Below are 14,388 nucleotides of genomic sequence, written 5' to 3' on the forward strand. Positions count from 1 at the left end.
ATGCCTTGAATTTACAGTGTATTCTCTTATTGAGCTTATTCACGGAATGCATTTAAATTGGTGTGATGCATTTGTTATATAAAAATTGGTTATCTATATCTATATCTATATATTTTTACACTCTCCTAATACTGTCTCCCTCACAGTTAATCCATTCACTGTGTTTCCACTGGGGTGGGGGGAGAAGATGGAAACTGTTGATTTTTTGGAACTTTGAAAAAAAAAATCAAAGGATCAATTTACTTACTGGCTTGGAGCTCTGGTCTAAACTGTAATGGGATATAAAACTGATGTTTATGACCAAAATTATGTTTTCAGAGTTAGTCCAAAACAAGCCCATCCATATATTTCTGGATTGTTATTAACTATAGCAGTTGGTTTTGTCAGTAGATTTTTTTTTTCAAACAGAGTAAGTTATTTTATTACAAGAACAAAACAGACTTGCTAATTTAATGTCTAATTTCACCCATATTACAAATGCAAAGTATATATTATTATAGAATATAGGTTACTGAACTCCAAAATAGTGTGCTTAAGTGAAATAAACTCAACTTGCAGAATTAGACCACTAAAGTATCTACAGTCATTATGAATAGTGTCAGTAGATTTTTTAAAAATAATTCATAAATATGGGACCTTGGAACAGAATTATTCTGAAAGCAGTATTGATAATGGGAAGTGAGGTTTCTTCCAGCCAATTACAGCATCTAACTATATTCTTGAACATTATCATATATTAGATCCTTCATTTCCCTGTGAAGATATAAAACTTTAAGATTGTTCTCATTTCTCGGGGCGCCTGGGTGGCTCAGTGGGTTTAAGCTTCTGCCTTCAGCTCAGGTCATGATCTCAGGGTCCCGGGATCGAGCCCTGCATCGGGCTCTCTGTTCAGCAGGGAGCCTGCTTCCTCCTCTCTCTCTGCCTGCCTCTCTGCCTACTGTGATCTCTGTCTGTCAAATAAATAAATAAAATCCTTAAAAAAAAAAAAGATTGTTGTCATCTCTCTATTAAGATAAAAAGACAATCACATTTTTTCTCATGAATTAGTCTCCTCACTTTTTATAAAACAAGTCAGGAAGCAGAAAGTAAAATGTTGGTTGCCAGAGCTTGGAGAAAGGAGAGAGATGGAGTATTATTATTATTTAATGGGGAAAGAGTTTCAGTTTGAGGAGATAAAAAGTGTTCTGAGAGTGATGCTCGTGATAATTGCACAACAATGTGAATGTACTTATGCCACTAACCATACACTCAAAAAAGGTTAGATTGGTAAATTTTTATGTTATATATGTTTGACTACCATAAAAGTATTGATTTTTTTTTAAATGTATGCAAGGCAGCAGATATCTGAAGATGGGGTTTTTTCCTAACTACAGACCAAATAGTTTTGCTCTTGAGGGAGTCCTCATGAAGTGTATGTTGTCCAATTTCAATATAACATAAACATTTACAGTCAATCTATTCCAGGACTAGGCTGGAAGAACTATTGGGAAACATTTTTTTCCTTATAATTATGCTCCTACCCTCACACCCTTCCCAAGACTGTTTCAGTCATAGCCCACTGGACCTTGTCTATACTCAAAGAACACTCAGGTAAAGCATCAATGAAGAGATCAATAACTAAAATAAATACAAGAGATCTATAGCCACTTGAATTGAACTGACGAATAACTGGTCCAGACACTATAATCAAGTAGAAATGCTCTGTGTGTTGTGATTGAGTAAAAACACCAGTGCAAAGTCTGAAGTGTAAATGTAAATATTATCATAAATGCCAGTTTCTAATTTATCTTTGTATGGTACCCAACATCTGAGGACTCCTGCATATCCTCTTTCTCTACATTAAATGCATTTCAGAGACCAACTGTATTTTTTGTCGGGAGGACTCAGAGCTCTGGCTCCAAATAAGTCAGTGGTCAAAGTATATTTTATGAAGGATTTAGGATGATTGGAAAAGAAACAAAAAAACCTGTTTTCATGAGCTAGCTGGGGCCTCTGCCTATGTTCAGCATACAAGGGGGAGATCAACAGTCACAGGAAGCATGGTCAGACTGAAAAAGGGGGTCTAGAACACCTGTGTGAGCAGTGTGTTTTCGGGAAGAGGCGATGCAGCAGGAAGTGGTGTCAACTCCAGTGCCCTCTGGACAACCAAGAGAAGAAGCCCTCAGTTGGGGGAAGGGAGAATAGGGGATCTGCAAATTAATATTGTAACTCACACTGCCCTTGGTTTTACAATTCTCCACTCTCTCCCTTCTCCTCACTTTTGCACTATTATTTACAGCCCCTAACAAGAGTGTATCCCAGTTGGGAGTCAAATGCAAATGACTCACTCAGCTGTCCACCTGACTCTAATGTTCTGTTGATTTGAGAACCAGCTCAATGACAGGGGACAGAGACATGAGTCTAACCCATTCTGTCACTCCACATCTTCAGAAGCATATGCCCCTCTGAGGTTACCCAATGATACAGTACTTAGATTATCTCTGCATTGTTTTTGTTTGTTACTTTGTTTTGTTTTGGTTTTAAAGAAAGACAGAAAAGGAAAAAAGAAAGAAAAAAAAGATGTTAAAATATCTGGGACCAAAATGATCAGTATGTTTTCTAGAGTTGAAAATTGCTGTTTTAATTCTCCCTTTGGGTAGTTTCTAGGTAAAGGGACTTGTAGGATCACTAAACTAATTTTCAAGTTGTTTAAGCATGCCAAAATGTGCTCACACATGAGGGAGTGAGGCACTAAGATGCAGCAGAACACATCAATTTTTCTACTGTAGCAATTAAGGCATCACACACACTTATCAAACTGCGAGTGACTAGCTGGGGATTAGCTTTTAGGAATGCAACAAAATTACATCCACATAGATTTAACTGCTGTTCAAGGATAAGAATTTCAACACAAGAAAGATGCAGTGAAAGAACAAGAGAAATCCACTGTTCTACATTAAAAAAAATTAATTCTGCACAAGGATCTGTGCCCGGTGATATACTGAATTTTATTTATTTTTTTAAATTTCATTCTTGGTAATCAATCAATAACTATGGGAACATGTGAACTGAACCCAGTATACTTTAATCAAAATATGTATACCATTTTCTCAAATTCTGTAAAGATAAAGTGATTGAGAAAAGGTCTGACAAGTGAAAATACAGTCATAGATGCCTGGAGTCATAGAGATTTTAGAGATTATCTCTCCAACTCTCATTTTATCAATAAGAAAAAAAGTATCACTTTGAGGAGATACAATCAATTAAATTTGGTTACATTAAAAGTGAATTTTCTCTCATATGTTTTCTTATTAAAGGAATGTTTTCCTATTATGAGTTTCATGAAGGCAAAGAGTGGGTCACTTAGTAGGTGTATGTGCAATGTGTACATTTGTATATATGGATATATGTGTATAAGTATACAGTATATAACAGATACACTGTAAGTACACAGCAAATGAATGAATCAATGAAACCAATCTTGACTTTCCAAGATCTCAAAGAGCTAGCATCTTGAAATGTAGCATTCTCTAATTGTTCTTATCTCAGAACTTTTGTATTGGAAAATAGTCAAGTACCAACAAAAGCTCTTCCTAGTCTACTACTTATGCTTTATATTCTACCCAACTAATTACGTTGTAATATGTATTTCTTCAAATAATAATTGAATTTTAAAGTAAAAATCTTAAGAAAATTATTCCTATGAAGTTTTCCCAATAAAACAGTTACATTGTAAAGTCCATTCTGTAAATCATTATTTTCTCTTTTTTATGAAGATGTTATTTATTGTAAAGCAATTTTAGTATGACAAATAACCACATAATCATGACTCATTATTACCTAAAATTACTATCTATAGGTAAAGCCATTCCTTCAGGACAAAATCTGTGTTCAAGCAAGCCTGCAGAAAGGGAATCAAGTCTGTTCTATGATTATAGCTTTATAAAGGTTATCGGATGTATGGGGGTTTTAAGAACAATATATTAACAGAATTTTTGTTTCTTTTATATAAATTTGTAAGAATCTTACTGTTCCCATAGTTGGGACATGATATCTCAGTCCTGTTGGCTTATTGATAGCCAGAACCTTAACAAGGGCCTATAAATGGTAATTTTATACCTTATAGTGACTTATGAATTCTACATACAGAAATCCTAGCTATGTTCAAAAGTATTAACATATCCAGATTTTCTCACTGACTGTCAATAATATGATCAATTATGTTCATTAATTGTAAACATTATACAGAATAAAATTTTAAAATATGTCTCTGTTCTATAAAATAAAAATCTCAGGTAAAAAGAATAACAGAAAAGTTGTAATTCTTTTAATTAGATTATATTACTACTTATTCAAGGAAAATAATACTTTTTAAATATATTTTGTTTCTTAAAATGGTAATGGGGTAAATATTAATATATTTGAGAACTTTTGTTTCAAACATAAGAAGAACATCAAAATACAATATTGTTTTTGTCTTTCACTTCACCAATACTGGAAATTAAAAACAACAACAGTAACAGTGTTTTGACCATCATATTTCTTTCTCCTTGGTAACAAACCAAGAAGAATCCAAACTCATATTTTCTAATTCCTTAAATGCTAGGAAAAAAAGATAACAGAAAGAAAGAGAGGCAAATAGTGGTTTTCTAGGGCCTGGGCCTGCTGTATTCATTCTTAAAAGCTAATGAACAAGTTAAATTTTCTAGGAGTGCAGTGTTCCAGATATAACCACAGGAGGATAGAAACAGAAGTGCTTATATTTGGTTGTAGCCAGTATTGCGTATTATGGAAGAGTACAGGCTGGGATATTTGTATACATATATAGAAATCAGTTGAAAATTCAATTTTGCAAAACAGGAATTCCCTTTTCAGGGAGGTAAAAATCCATATTTAAATACAGTCAGCAACCAAGGTCATTCAATAATTCTGCTTATTTCCCTTTAGCTCATTTTTTTCTTCCTAAGTTCACTTATTTTACCCCTTCTAATTTTAAATTCATTTTACTAGTTCTTATCCAATAAAGGGACTAAAAATATAAGAGGCTAATGATTTTAGAGACATTTCACTTGTTCCAAAAGACAAATTCATTTGACAGAGGCAAATCTGATCACAGCCACAAAACAGGACTTCATCAGAGATTTTTGCAAAATGTGTCAAGGAATCATACATTGAGTGAACAGCTACTGACACAAAGTTAAATCCTTTGTATATGCCCTATTACTATTCTTCATGGTAAATCGATAAGGAAAGCATTAACATTCATACTCCATGAATATAGAAACTGAGGCTTGCTGAGGTCAGAAAATTTTCTAAGATCACATACAGTTATTAAAAGAGAAAGCCAGAATAGAAACCAGGGTATGTCTTTTTCTAAGACTTGTAAGATCTCCCGGCTGTCTCCCAGAGCTTGGAGACCAATTAGGCTGATGACCCCCCCCCCACCCCCCATCACTGAGGCCCGGGGAGAGTGAAGTCACTTCCATGAGAACACACAAGAAAGTGATGAAAGTGTCAGCCCAAACCAATCCTTGTTTTCTCCACTGTACTATACGGCTTTAGCTTATTTTCAACCCCAAGGCACACTCGAAGTAAGATGTTTCTAGAGAACTGAGTTCTGGCATTAGGCTCCTTATCCTCAGCCACACCTAGACTAATTCAAGTCTTTTTGGAAGTTTTATCAACTTTCCAGGCCAGGAAAATATTAATCACTGGATCACTGCTTCATAAATATAACCTTATTGGACCTGAAGAAGGTCTTTTGATGTCTATATTTATAAGTGGAAAACAGGGATGGTATGAAACATCCCATTCTAGTTACTCTGTCAGGAAACAAAGTCTCTCTATTCCACCTCTTTCAAGGTGAAGGTTTTGTTCGTTCCTTCAATCAATTGTGGCATTAGCACATTGTATCCTAAGCTGGTAAATATAAGTAAATAGACATCTTTGCTTCCTGGTGGAATAGCCTTTAATCATTGTCACATTTCTAAAACTGTGCTATTACTAAAACAATCCTTCCTTTAATTAACTCAAGTGTGGTTGAAGAAGACGTGGAATCTGTGCTGCTCACTCACAGCACAGATGTTGTTCTGGAACATTCCTTCACATGGCAACCACCATGCACCCAAGGAGGTGAATCAATGGGGCAAGTGAAAATTATACGTGTAGGGAATGAAACAGTGAACCTTTCCATGACTTACCCTTGAATTAACTACTTCCAGGGAGACGTTCTGAGGCGGGGCACTTGGCACTAAAAGGAACAAAACAAGGCGAGACGGTTACTGCCAAAGTCAGAAAAGAGAAACCACAACCTTCTGTGAAAAGAGAAAGTGTGACTTTCATAGTTCATGATGGTAATTAGGTAGGCTGATCCAGGTGGAACTTCTAAATTTTCCTGGAGAGATGAAAAATAACTGCCTCTGTTTATTTTTTCTCACTTGGTAGGACCAGGCATCCATATAGGGAGTTCTCCTCCCCCCCAAAAAAACTGTTAGGCAAGAGACCACCTGTGGTGATACCAAATACTGCCATTTAGTTACAGCTTTCTTGTTATAACCTTCCCAGAGAAACCAATAAAAATACACAGGAGATTTCCTAGAGTGGTTTTAAAGGCTTAAGATATTGTGTATTTCAGGATCTGCATGGTTTTATTATAAAATGTCATGCTAATGGTCACTCATGTTGCTTAATCCTCTTACTGTAATCTTTATTATCTCTTAAAATGTGAAAAGAAGAAATACATCTGTCTTTTTACCTGTGTGTAATTAAACCTATGTGTCATAGATGCAAGCAGGTTATCAAATAGCTCTCAGTGAGTCAAATGCATTAACAATAACAAAAAAAAAACTGCTTATTTTTCTTTGTGGATTTTTCTAAGTTTTTTTTTTTTTTCTTTTACTTGCATTTTGATTGCCCCATTCCTTCATGGAAGAAGGAAGAACATGTACAATTTTTTTTTTAAACAACACTTCTAGTGGATATTTACTGTATCAAAAAGTGAATACTCTATCATGTCAGTCATTCAAAGACTCCATTCACTAAATGGATGTATGTGTCAGACACTTCCTAGATGTCTGAGAAGAATCATAAACAAAATAAAGCTTTCTGCCCCACAAAAGAAACAGAAGTAGCATTAAATAAATGCCTAACATGTATTAACCTGTAAAATGAGTAGTCCCTATTTTGTTCATGACAATTTGATTAATTTAACAGAGAACAAAGGATCTCAGCATTATCAAGAATTTAAAGGCCGTTTTCTGTCATGTCGCCCCTTCTTTAACTTGAACTTGGACAATTTCTACATTTCTTGAGGGTACTTATATTTTACCCTGAATTCATTTATGTCCTACTCTGAGTTTACCTTCTGAAAAGTAATCACCATGAGGGCATGAAATGTGTCTGATTAATTTGTATGGCCCCCAGACTGACATTCAATTAATAGCTACTGACTCAATGGTTACATGAACAAATAAATGCTTACTGAAATATTAGCTCCTAGGCCTTTCTGGACACCATAGGAATTATAATCACTTACTCTGTTTTGATTTTGAACTTCTTATCTTATTATCTTAGTAATGGGTGAAGGTTGTGAGCAATGTAGCTTGTGACCAAAAAACAAAACAAAACAAAAACAAAAAACAAAACTCAAACCAAACCAAACCAAACCAAACCAAACAACAACAAAAAACCACTCACTAGAGGCTTGTTTTCATGAATTAGGTCAACAAGAATTCTTTCAGAAATTATTTTATAATTTAAGAAATAGACTTTATCATTCAAATTATTTTAGTTCATATTACATTTCTTTTCAAATACAGAATATAATCCTCACAGGGTCCTGGATTTTTGTCCCTTTAGATGCTGAATCCTCAGTATCAGTAAGAGTATCAAGTGTGTGGGTCACATGCAGCAGATATATGATGAATTAATTAATTAACAGAGAGATTATAAGACATAATAAAAATGTTTTTCATACTCAGGGTTTTGGCCATAACAAGCTTTCTTTCTGCAGTTTTATTTTAATTAATGTAAGACATACATATGGTATAATGTACAAATCATGTATGCGTGATTAGATAAAGTTATGTGTCTGTAGGAGTGCTCACATTTAAACAACACCTGGATCAAGATAGAGAATATTTTCAGTATCCTGGAAAGTTCACTTAGGTCCCTTCCCAATCAATATCCTTCTTAGAGTAACCACGAGTCTGACTTCTAACAACATTGATTAGCTTAGCTTGCTTTGGAGCTTACTAAAAATGAAATCAGTTATTTTGTTCAGGCTGGTTTCTCTTGCTCATTGTGATTTCTTGGGATTCTTTCTTTCTGCTGCATCTTGCAGTAGTTTCAGTTATTTTGTTTGGTTTTTTATTGGTCCTATTCTAAAACATTACCATTATATTTTATATTCACTCATTCTATTGATGAATGGCATTGGATTACGTTCAGTTTGGGGCTATGAAGAATAAATCTGCTATGAAAACTATTGTACATGTCTTTTGATGAATTACTGCACTCATTTCCTTGTTATATACCTAGCACTAGAAAACCTGGGAGCAGTGGAAACCCCTACAGGGTTATATATATGTTAAATATAGAAAACTTCCAGAATTTCCATATCCTTACCAACCTTTGTTTTTTTCTGAATCTTTTCCATTTTAGTCATTTGGTAGGTATGTAGTATTTTTATTTGCTTTTCCCTGAAGACCAGTCATGTGGAACATCTTTTCACATGTTTGGTGGCATTTGGATGTCCTTTTTTGTCAAGTTCTTAAAGTGTGTGTGTATGTGTGTGTGTGTGTATGTTTTAACAGATCAGTTTCCTTCAAAACTCATTTCTAAAATTTTCTTTCTTTTATATCTTAGATTCCATTTTCATGTTACTATGATTAAAACACTAAGATTTTTTTTCCTAAAGATTAGTCAGAAGGGCTCTTTTGCATTTGACAAACTTCCCATCTTCTTGACGCTTCCCAAATGCTATTAATGAAATGGACTTCCCTAAACTATCTTCACAGACTGTGACCATCCCTGTTCAGTTTTCAGGAAAGGGAATAATGCGGAGGCTTTAATAAGACCATCTCCATATTCTATTTCCCTGAAAGAGGAAATATTAGAGGAGGCTGGAAATAGTAACAATGTGTGTGGTCAGAAAAACTGAACAGAATAACATCCTGACAATGAGAAAGAATTTGATATAATCTATATTCAAATTATTCTGTAAAGCATTGAAAATTAAAATAAGCACCAACTAAAAAAAAATGCCAAGTGTTACATCATATAACTTCACAAACTTGGAGCACACTAGCTGTTCTTGCCTTACGTAATTAGGAAAGAAAGGAGCGAGTTCCTCCAAGAGCATTTTCAGTTATCGATCTCTACTCCCTCCCTCTCACTATAGGCTCCCCTATTATTGACATACAGTAGGTAAGATTAGATGCTTGGTGGAAGTAAATGGAATCCACATTTATCTGAACTTTTCTTTATTTGATTTCCCAAGATGTTTCATTATCTCATGAGTGAAAGAGGAAAGCCATAGTTCATTATTTTCTCTTCAAAATGTCAAGCAATTATCATTTACAATTGGCTTGTTAAAGCCAATCAGAGGCATTTGGTCCAGAAACTCCCCTCAATATGGTAAAACATGCGGGTTTGATACAGATGATGATGATGCATTCTGTAGAGTAGATAAAATTCCCATTTGTAAATGAATCTCCATATAGAAAGGCACTTGAATTCCTCCCCTTACCAAATGTGTGCTGTCCTTTACACACAATTTATGGATTGAAATAACTGATATATAATGACGAGCTTTGTACTTTAAGCAATTAGCATGAGAAATTCATTACAGAATAAGAGAAACTCAAGATTTTTTCACATTAAATCTTGCTCCTTTTCTTACTTGTGACCTAGCTCTGCTGCTTACAAGCCTTGACCTCTAATATTAGTTTTGTTATCTGTAAAGTAGGAAAAAAAAATATAGTACCATGAGGATTAAAGGTTAATAATGTTAAGTGATTAGAGCAGGGCCTTGCACTAATAAGTACTCAATAAATACCAGTGACAACAGCAAAAATTACATTCTTATAGATAAGTGCTCCTATGAAATTGGGTCCTTCTACTTTTGGGCACAGAGCAAGCTGGCACAGAAATTCATAAATATTAATTGATTCATAAAATATTTTAATGACCTGCAGTTGTCAACTACTTCAAGAGATGGTGTTTGAGAACAAACTGGCAAAATTAGTTACATTCCACCCCACTTTAGGCTCTCTAGATCTGACATTCTAAAATCCCAAATGGTTTAAAGAAGTGGATAAACAAAGGATACAATAAGTGGAGGGATCTGAATGAAAAACAGTTTTTCTTCCCAGAAAAACAGGGAAAGTAAGCTAAGTTAGAGACAACAGCTTATCAGGATAAACATCTTCACGAGCATTTTAGCGTGTAATACCATTGGGATAACTAATTCAGAAGAATAAAAACATTGTTTTCATTTTGTTTGTTTTTATTCAATTTTTTATGGTCTCAGTATAAATTTTTATGGTAAGGGTGCCTCTGAACTGATAAGAAACACAGTGTTCTCTATAACACAGACGCATTCACACACACATCTATTAAATTAGCCACATAAATGGGAGGTCCTAAAGATAAGTCGATACATACTAACAATTGTATTGTTTCCTGAACTGTCTGATTAATTCAGTAAATAATTACTGAGATGATGAATGCAGGGATGACTATAACAGCATCCCTCATTCTAAGGAACATGTAATATAAGGAGAAAAAATGACATATATATTGTCATAGATAACATTTATTGAACACTTAAATATATGCCATGCTTACATTTAAGGTGCTCACATGGATTAGCCCATTTAATTTCTACATCTCCCCTTTATAACATCCAGAAAGTCAAGGAGAAGACAGCTTCAGGACTGAGGACTGGGAAGTAGCAGACTATGAAATGTGATAAAATATACCTCTGTATGATGCATGACCCCTGCATGGCCAGCTTTAATAGAATGAAGATATCAGATTGAGCAGAAAGAAGGGGACTGGATAACAAGAGAGAGAAAGCTAAGAGTCCAGGAGATTTTGTTGGAAATCAAAAGAGATGATTGATTGTGAAGAGGGTTGGAGACCAGGTCCAGGAGCAGACTCCAAGGGGGCCATTCAGTTTCTTTCTCCTATCAAATGCATCGATAAAGACAAGTTGGCGTCCTTTGCACAGTGACCTTTGTTGGGTTAGAGTCATGAAATCCTTTTATTCAGTGACAGACATTTTCTAAGTCCTAACTGTTGCAACACTTGGAGATGATAATTCTTGGACTAATGAGTAATAATCTGTCTCTCTCACTTAATGACATTTAAAACCAAAGTGGAGAATAAGGCCACAGTATTACAGTTCAGAGTGTGAATGAAATCTACATAAATTATGTAAAATATTCATTTTCATTTGTTTTCCTTTTATTTTTATAATTATAAGTTGTGAAGTAATTTATTCTGCCAATAAATATTCTATTCTGTCCTCAGTAACAGAATCAGATGGATGGGCATTAAAAATGATACTGAAGTGGTGTCACATATAAAATATTTTTTTAAGTTGAAATTGCAAATGAGCATCACTCCTGTGTCTGTGCTGAGCTGTCCTTAATAACATGCATGACCTTCCTCAATCCACTGATACTGTGTGAAATATGCACTCAGGTACTTTTCCAGATTAAACAATGATGGATTGGTTAAGGAATCACAAGTTAAAGTCTTTTTTCCTTTGAAATTCAGAAGATAAATAATTTATAGAATTATATACAACAACATGGAAACCTTTGCTGAAAAGAGACAGCTTGTTGCCTTTTTTAATATTCATGGAGGCCATCTCTGCATTTCTACACCTGCCTGAATTTCCACTGGTCCAACATTATATATTCTGCTGCCATTTATTTTCACTTGTCATTAAATTTACCAACATTTCTTTATCCTTTTCTTAGATCTCTAGTTTCCTCTGCTACTGCTTTGCCAAACCCTTTTTTTCATTAAGAGTTTTTCCTCTCTTTTATGATAGGTCAGAAAATATGTCTAATATTTCACTTATCAGGCAAGTTTACAACTAAAATTATGCATTGCCCTATTTAGTTTTAATACCTTCAGTACTGGATTATTTGGCCTAAATCCTTAACACCGTATTTTCGAATTAAGTGGTATATGTAGGAGGACCGTCCGTCGTTTACACTTTTAATCATCCACAACCCCCTCCCTTAGAATGAGAAATAAAAAGAAACAAACCAATGTAAATTAGTCCAAACACATGCACAAATGTGTTTGTGTTTATAGACAATAAGATACCCCTCCCCCCACCAATAATTTGAACTCTTAGGCAGTAGTCACACTTTTGAAGATTACTATTAGGACATTCTGACACAGAGCTTGTAATATACCTTGGAAAGTTTATATTTAACTGTAAGAGATAGTTTGAGTGAATGAGTTAAATTTTTAATCAATGCTAATATATGCCAAAAAGTTTTAATTAGGAAGCCTTGAAGATGCAATCTATTACATACATGCAATATTACATCATCATTATCAAATATGTGAATCAAGCTTCACTGTCTATAACTTACCATCAGAAAGTGTAACCACTGTTATGTCCTCAGTAGATACTCCTGGCCCATAGCGATTATAAGCTAGGAATCGAAGGGTATATTCCGTGAATTTTTTCAGGCCTTCCAGCTTATAAGATAGTCCATCAACCTCTATATTCTGGAGACATAAAATGCCAAACTGTTATTCAGGAGGCACATTAAAGCAGAAATGGCAGCCATTCTGCACAATCAGTGAATTGAATATTAGACTCTTACTCACAAAACTACACTCAAGCCTTATAATGAGTTGTTGTAAAACCTAACTTGTGACACATGCTCCCCCACTAAATCCCAAACTGTTCTGCAGACTTCTAGTTAAAACAGCACCGTGCTATTTTTACAGTCATTAAGTTCCAATATGTTTAACGCCATCTAAAACATTGAATGGTGCGCTGTATTCCACCCACACCGAAACTCTGACAGGCAGAAGGTTGCCTGTGATCCGTGGGAACAGAGAGTTGCTCCTCTATCCTAAGTGGAATAATTCACTACGAAACAGTTAGGTTTCTTCCTTCCCTTGCTGAAATATAACCACAGTTCTTGAAACTGGCAGATCCTTTGCCACAATCTTTGTGTCCCACAAGGCTATGAGGTGGTTTGGAATGGTTTCAGTACTTCACAGCTGCAGAAATGAGGTACTGGAGGTGAAGGTCACTGAGAAATCAGAGCCAGTGTGTTTCTTAGAAGACACGTTATTTCACTCTCCACAATGATGCTCACACTTCTATTTGTCTCGGGCAACATCGTTTCTGAATTTACTTAAGTGGGTTGGTGAAATTCATTATGGAAAAGCAAAAAATGCGTTGAAAATGGAGAGGATAGAAAGATGGAAACAAGAGCTAAACTGCATGAGGACAGCAAACAAGTAAGAGATGGGATGGATAATTACATAAAAGGAAATCTTAGTTATTCCTATTGTGCTATAAAACTTACGGCTTGAACTATTTCTGAATAGGACTGTTGTGAAACATTTTTTTTTTTAAGGCAAAATCTCTATCATGCAGTTTATGGGGAAGCATGAAGACCATGGTATGCTTGGCAAGCTTCATAACACATTCAAAGAACTCTGTTATCTCAACATGGGCTCTTGGTTTTTCCATTTAACTGTGCACGTGTCTATATATCTTTTTCCACATGAGGCTGCAAATTGGGAAGTAAACATCTCTCAGTAGACTTATATGTGTCACAAAACAGAATTGTTGAGTTTCATGTGTGTCCCCCTAAATACGTATTTATCTGAAAATCTAATTTTCCTGTTTTTAGGGATCTGTGCAAACCACAGATTACAAACAAAATGTAAAAAGGAGGCAAGTAGTCTTCTGGAGTGAGATTTCCTGAAAACAATGAAAAGGATAGGGGACTACAACCTGAAGGTGAGGAAAGGACAGAAATAACTCAAATACACAAGGATGAGATAAGCAAGTTGACTGAGGTCATCGAACAAAAGATCAATCGTCCTTAAGGACTCAGGATGCAAATGTTTTCTAGGACCAGATGAGTTAATACAATGTGGCTATGCTGGCCCAGGCCACTCCCTACTCAGATAAAAAAGAAAAATTACATCCTTTATAGTGACTTTATCTCATAGCACAGTTGCCTCTCTTACAATCAGAATTCAATTAAATTGTTTAGAGTTTCTAATAACAAGTACTCTAAAACTGATCAGCTATCCAGTTAACGTGCTGGGCTGGAATGTACTAATAAAAGTTTGCAGATCTCCTCCTAATGGCTCTAGTCCTAGGAAAATCCAACAGGTGGCAGCATTGGG

The 14,388-nt window shown here is 35.0% G+C and overlaps 1 protein-coding gene across 2 annotated transcripts in view; it reads right to left on the reverse strand.

Annotated features, from left to right (window-relative positions):
• The window catches only part of DCC (DCC netrin 1 receptor), a 1,110,025-nt gene that overhangs the window by 274,312 nt on the left and 821,325 nt on the right, over window positions 1-14,388 (reverse strand). For both annotated transcript variants that reach the window (XM_032882476.1, XM_032882475.1), the window contains exons 11-12: window positions 12,600-12,738; window positions 6,180-6,229 (exon numbers count right to left, since the gene is read on the reverse strand). In XM_032882476.1, the coding sequence (XP_032738367.1) occupies window positions 6,180-6,229; window positions 12,600-12,738 (189 nt within the window). The remainder of the gene's footprint in view (window positions 1-6,179; window positions 6,230-12,599; window positions 12,739-14,388) is intronic.

The sequence above is a fragment of the Lontra canadensis genome, unplaced genomic scaffold (genome assembly GCF_010015895.1).
Source record: "Lontra canadensis isolate GAN:19392208 unplaced genomic scaffold, GSC_riverotter_1.0 scaffold82, whole genome shotgun sequence".
NCBI lineage: Eukaryota > Metazoa > Chordata > Mammalia > Carnivora > Mustelidae > Lontra > Lontra canadensis.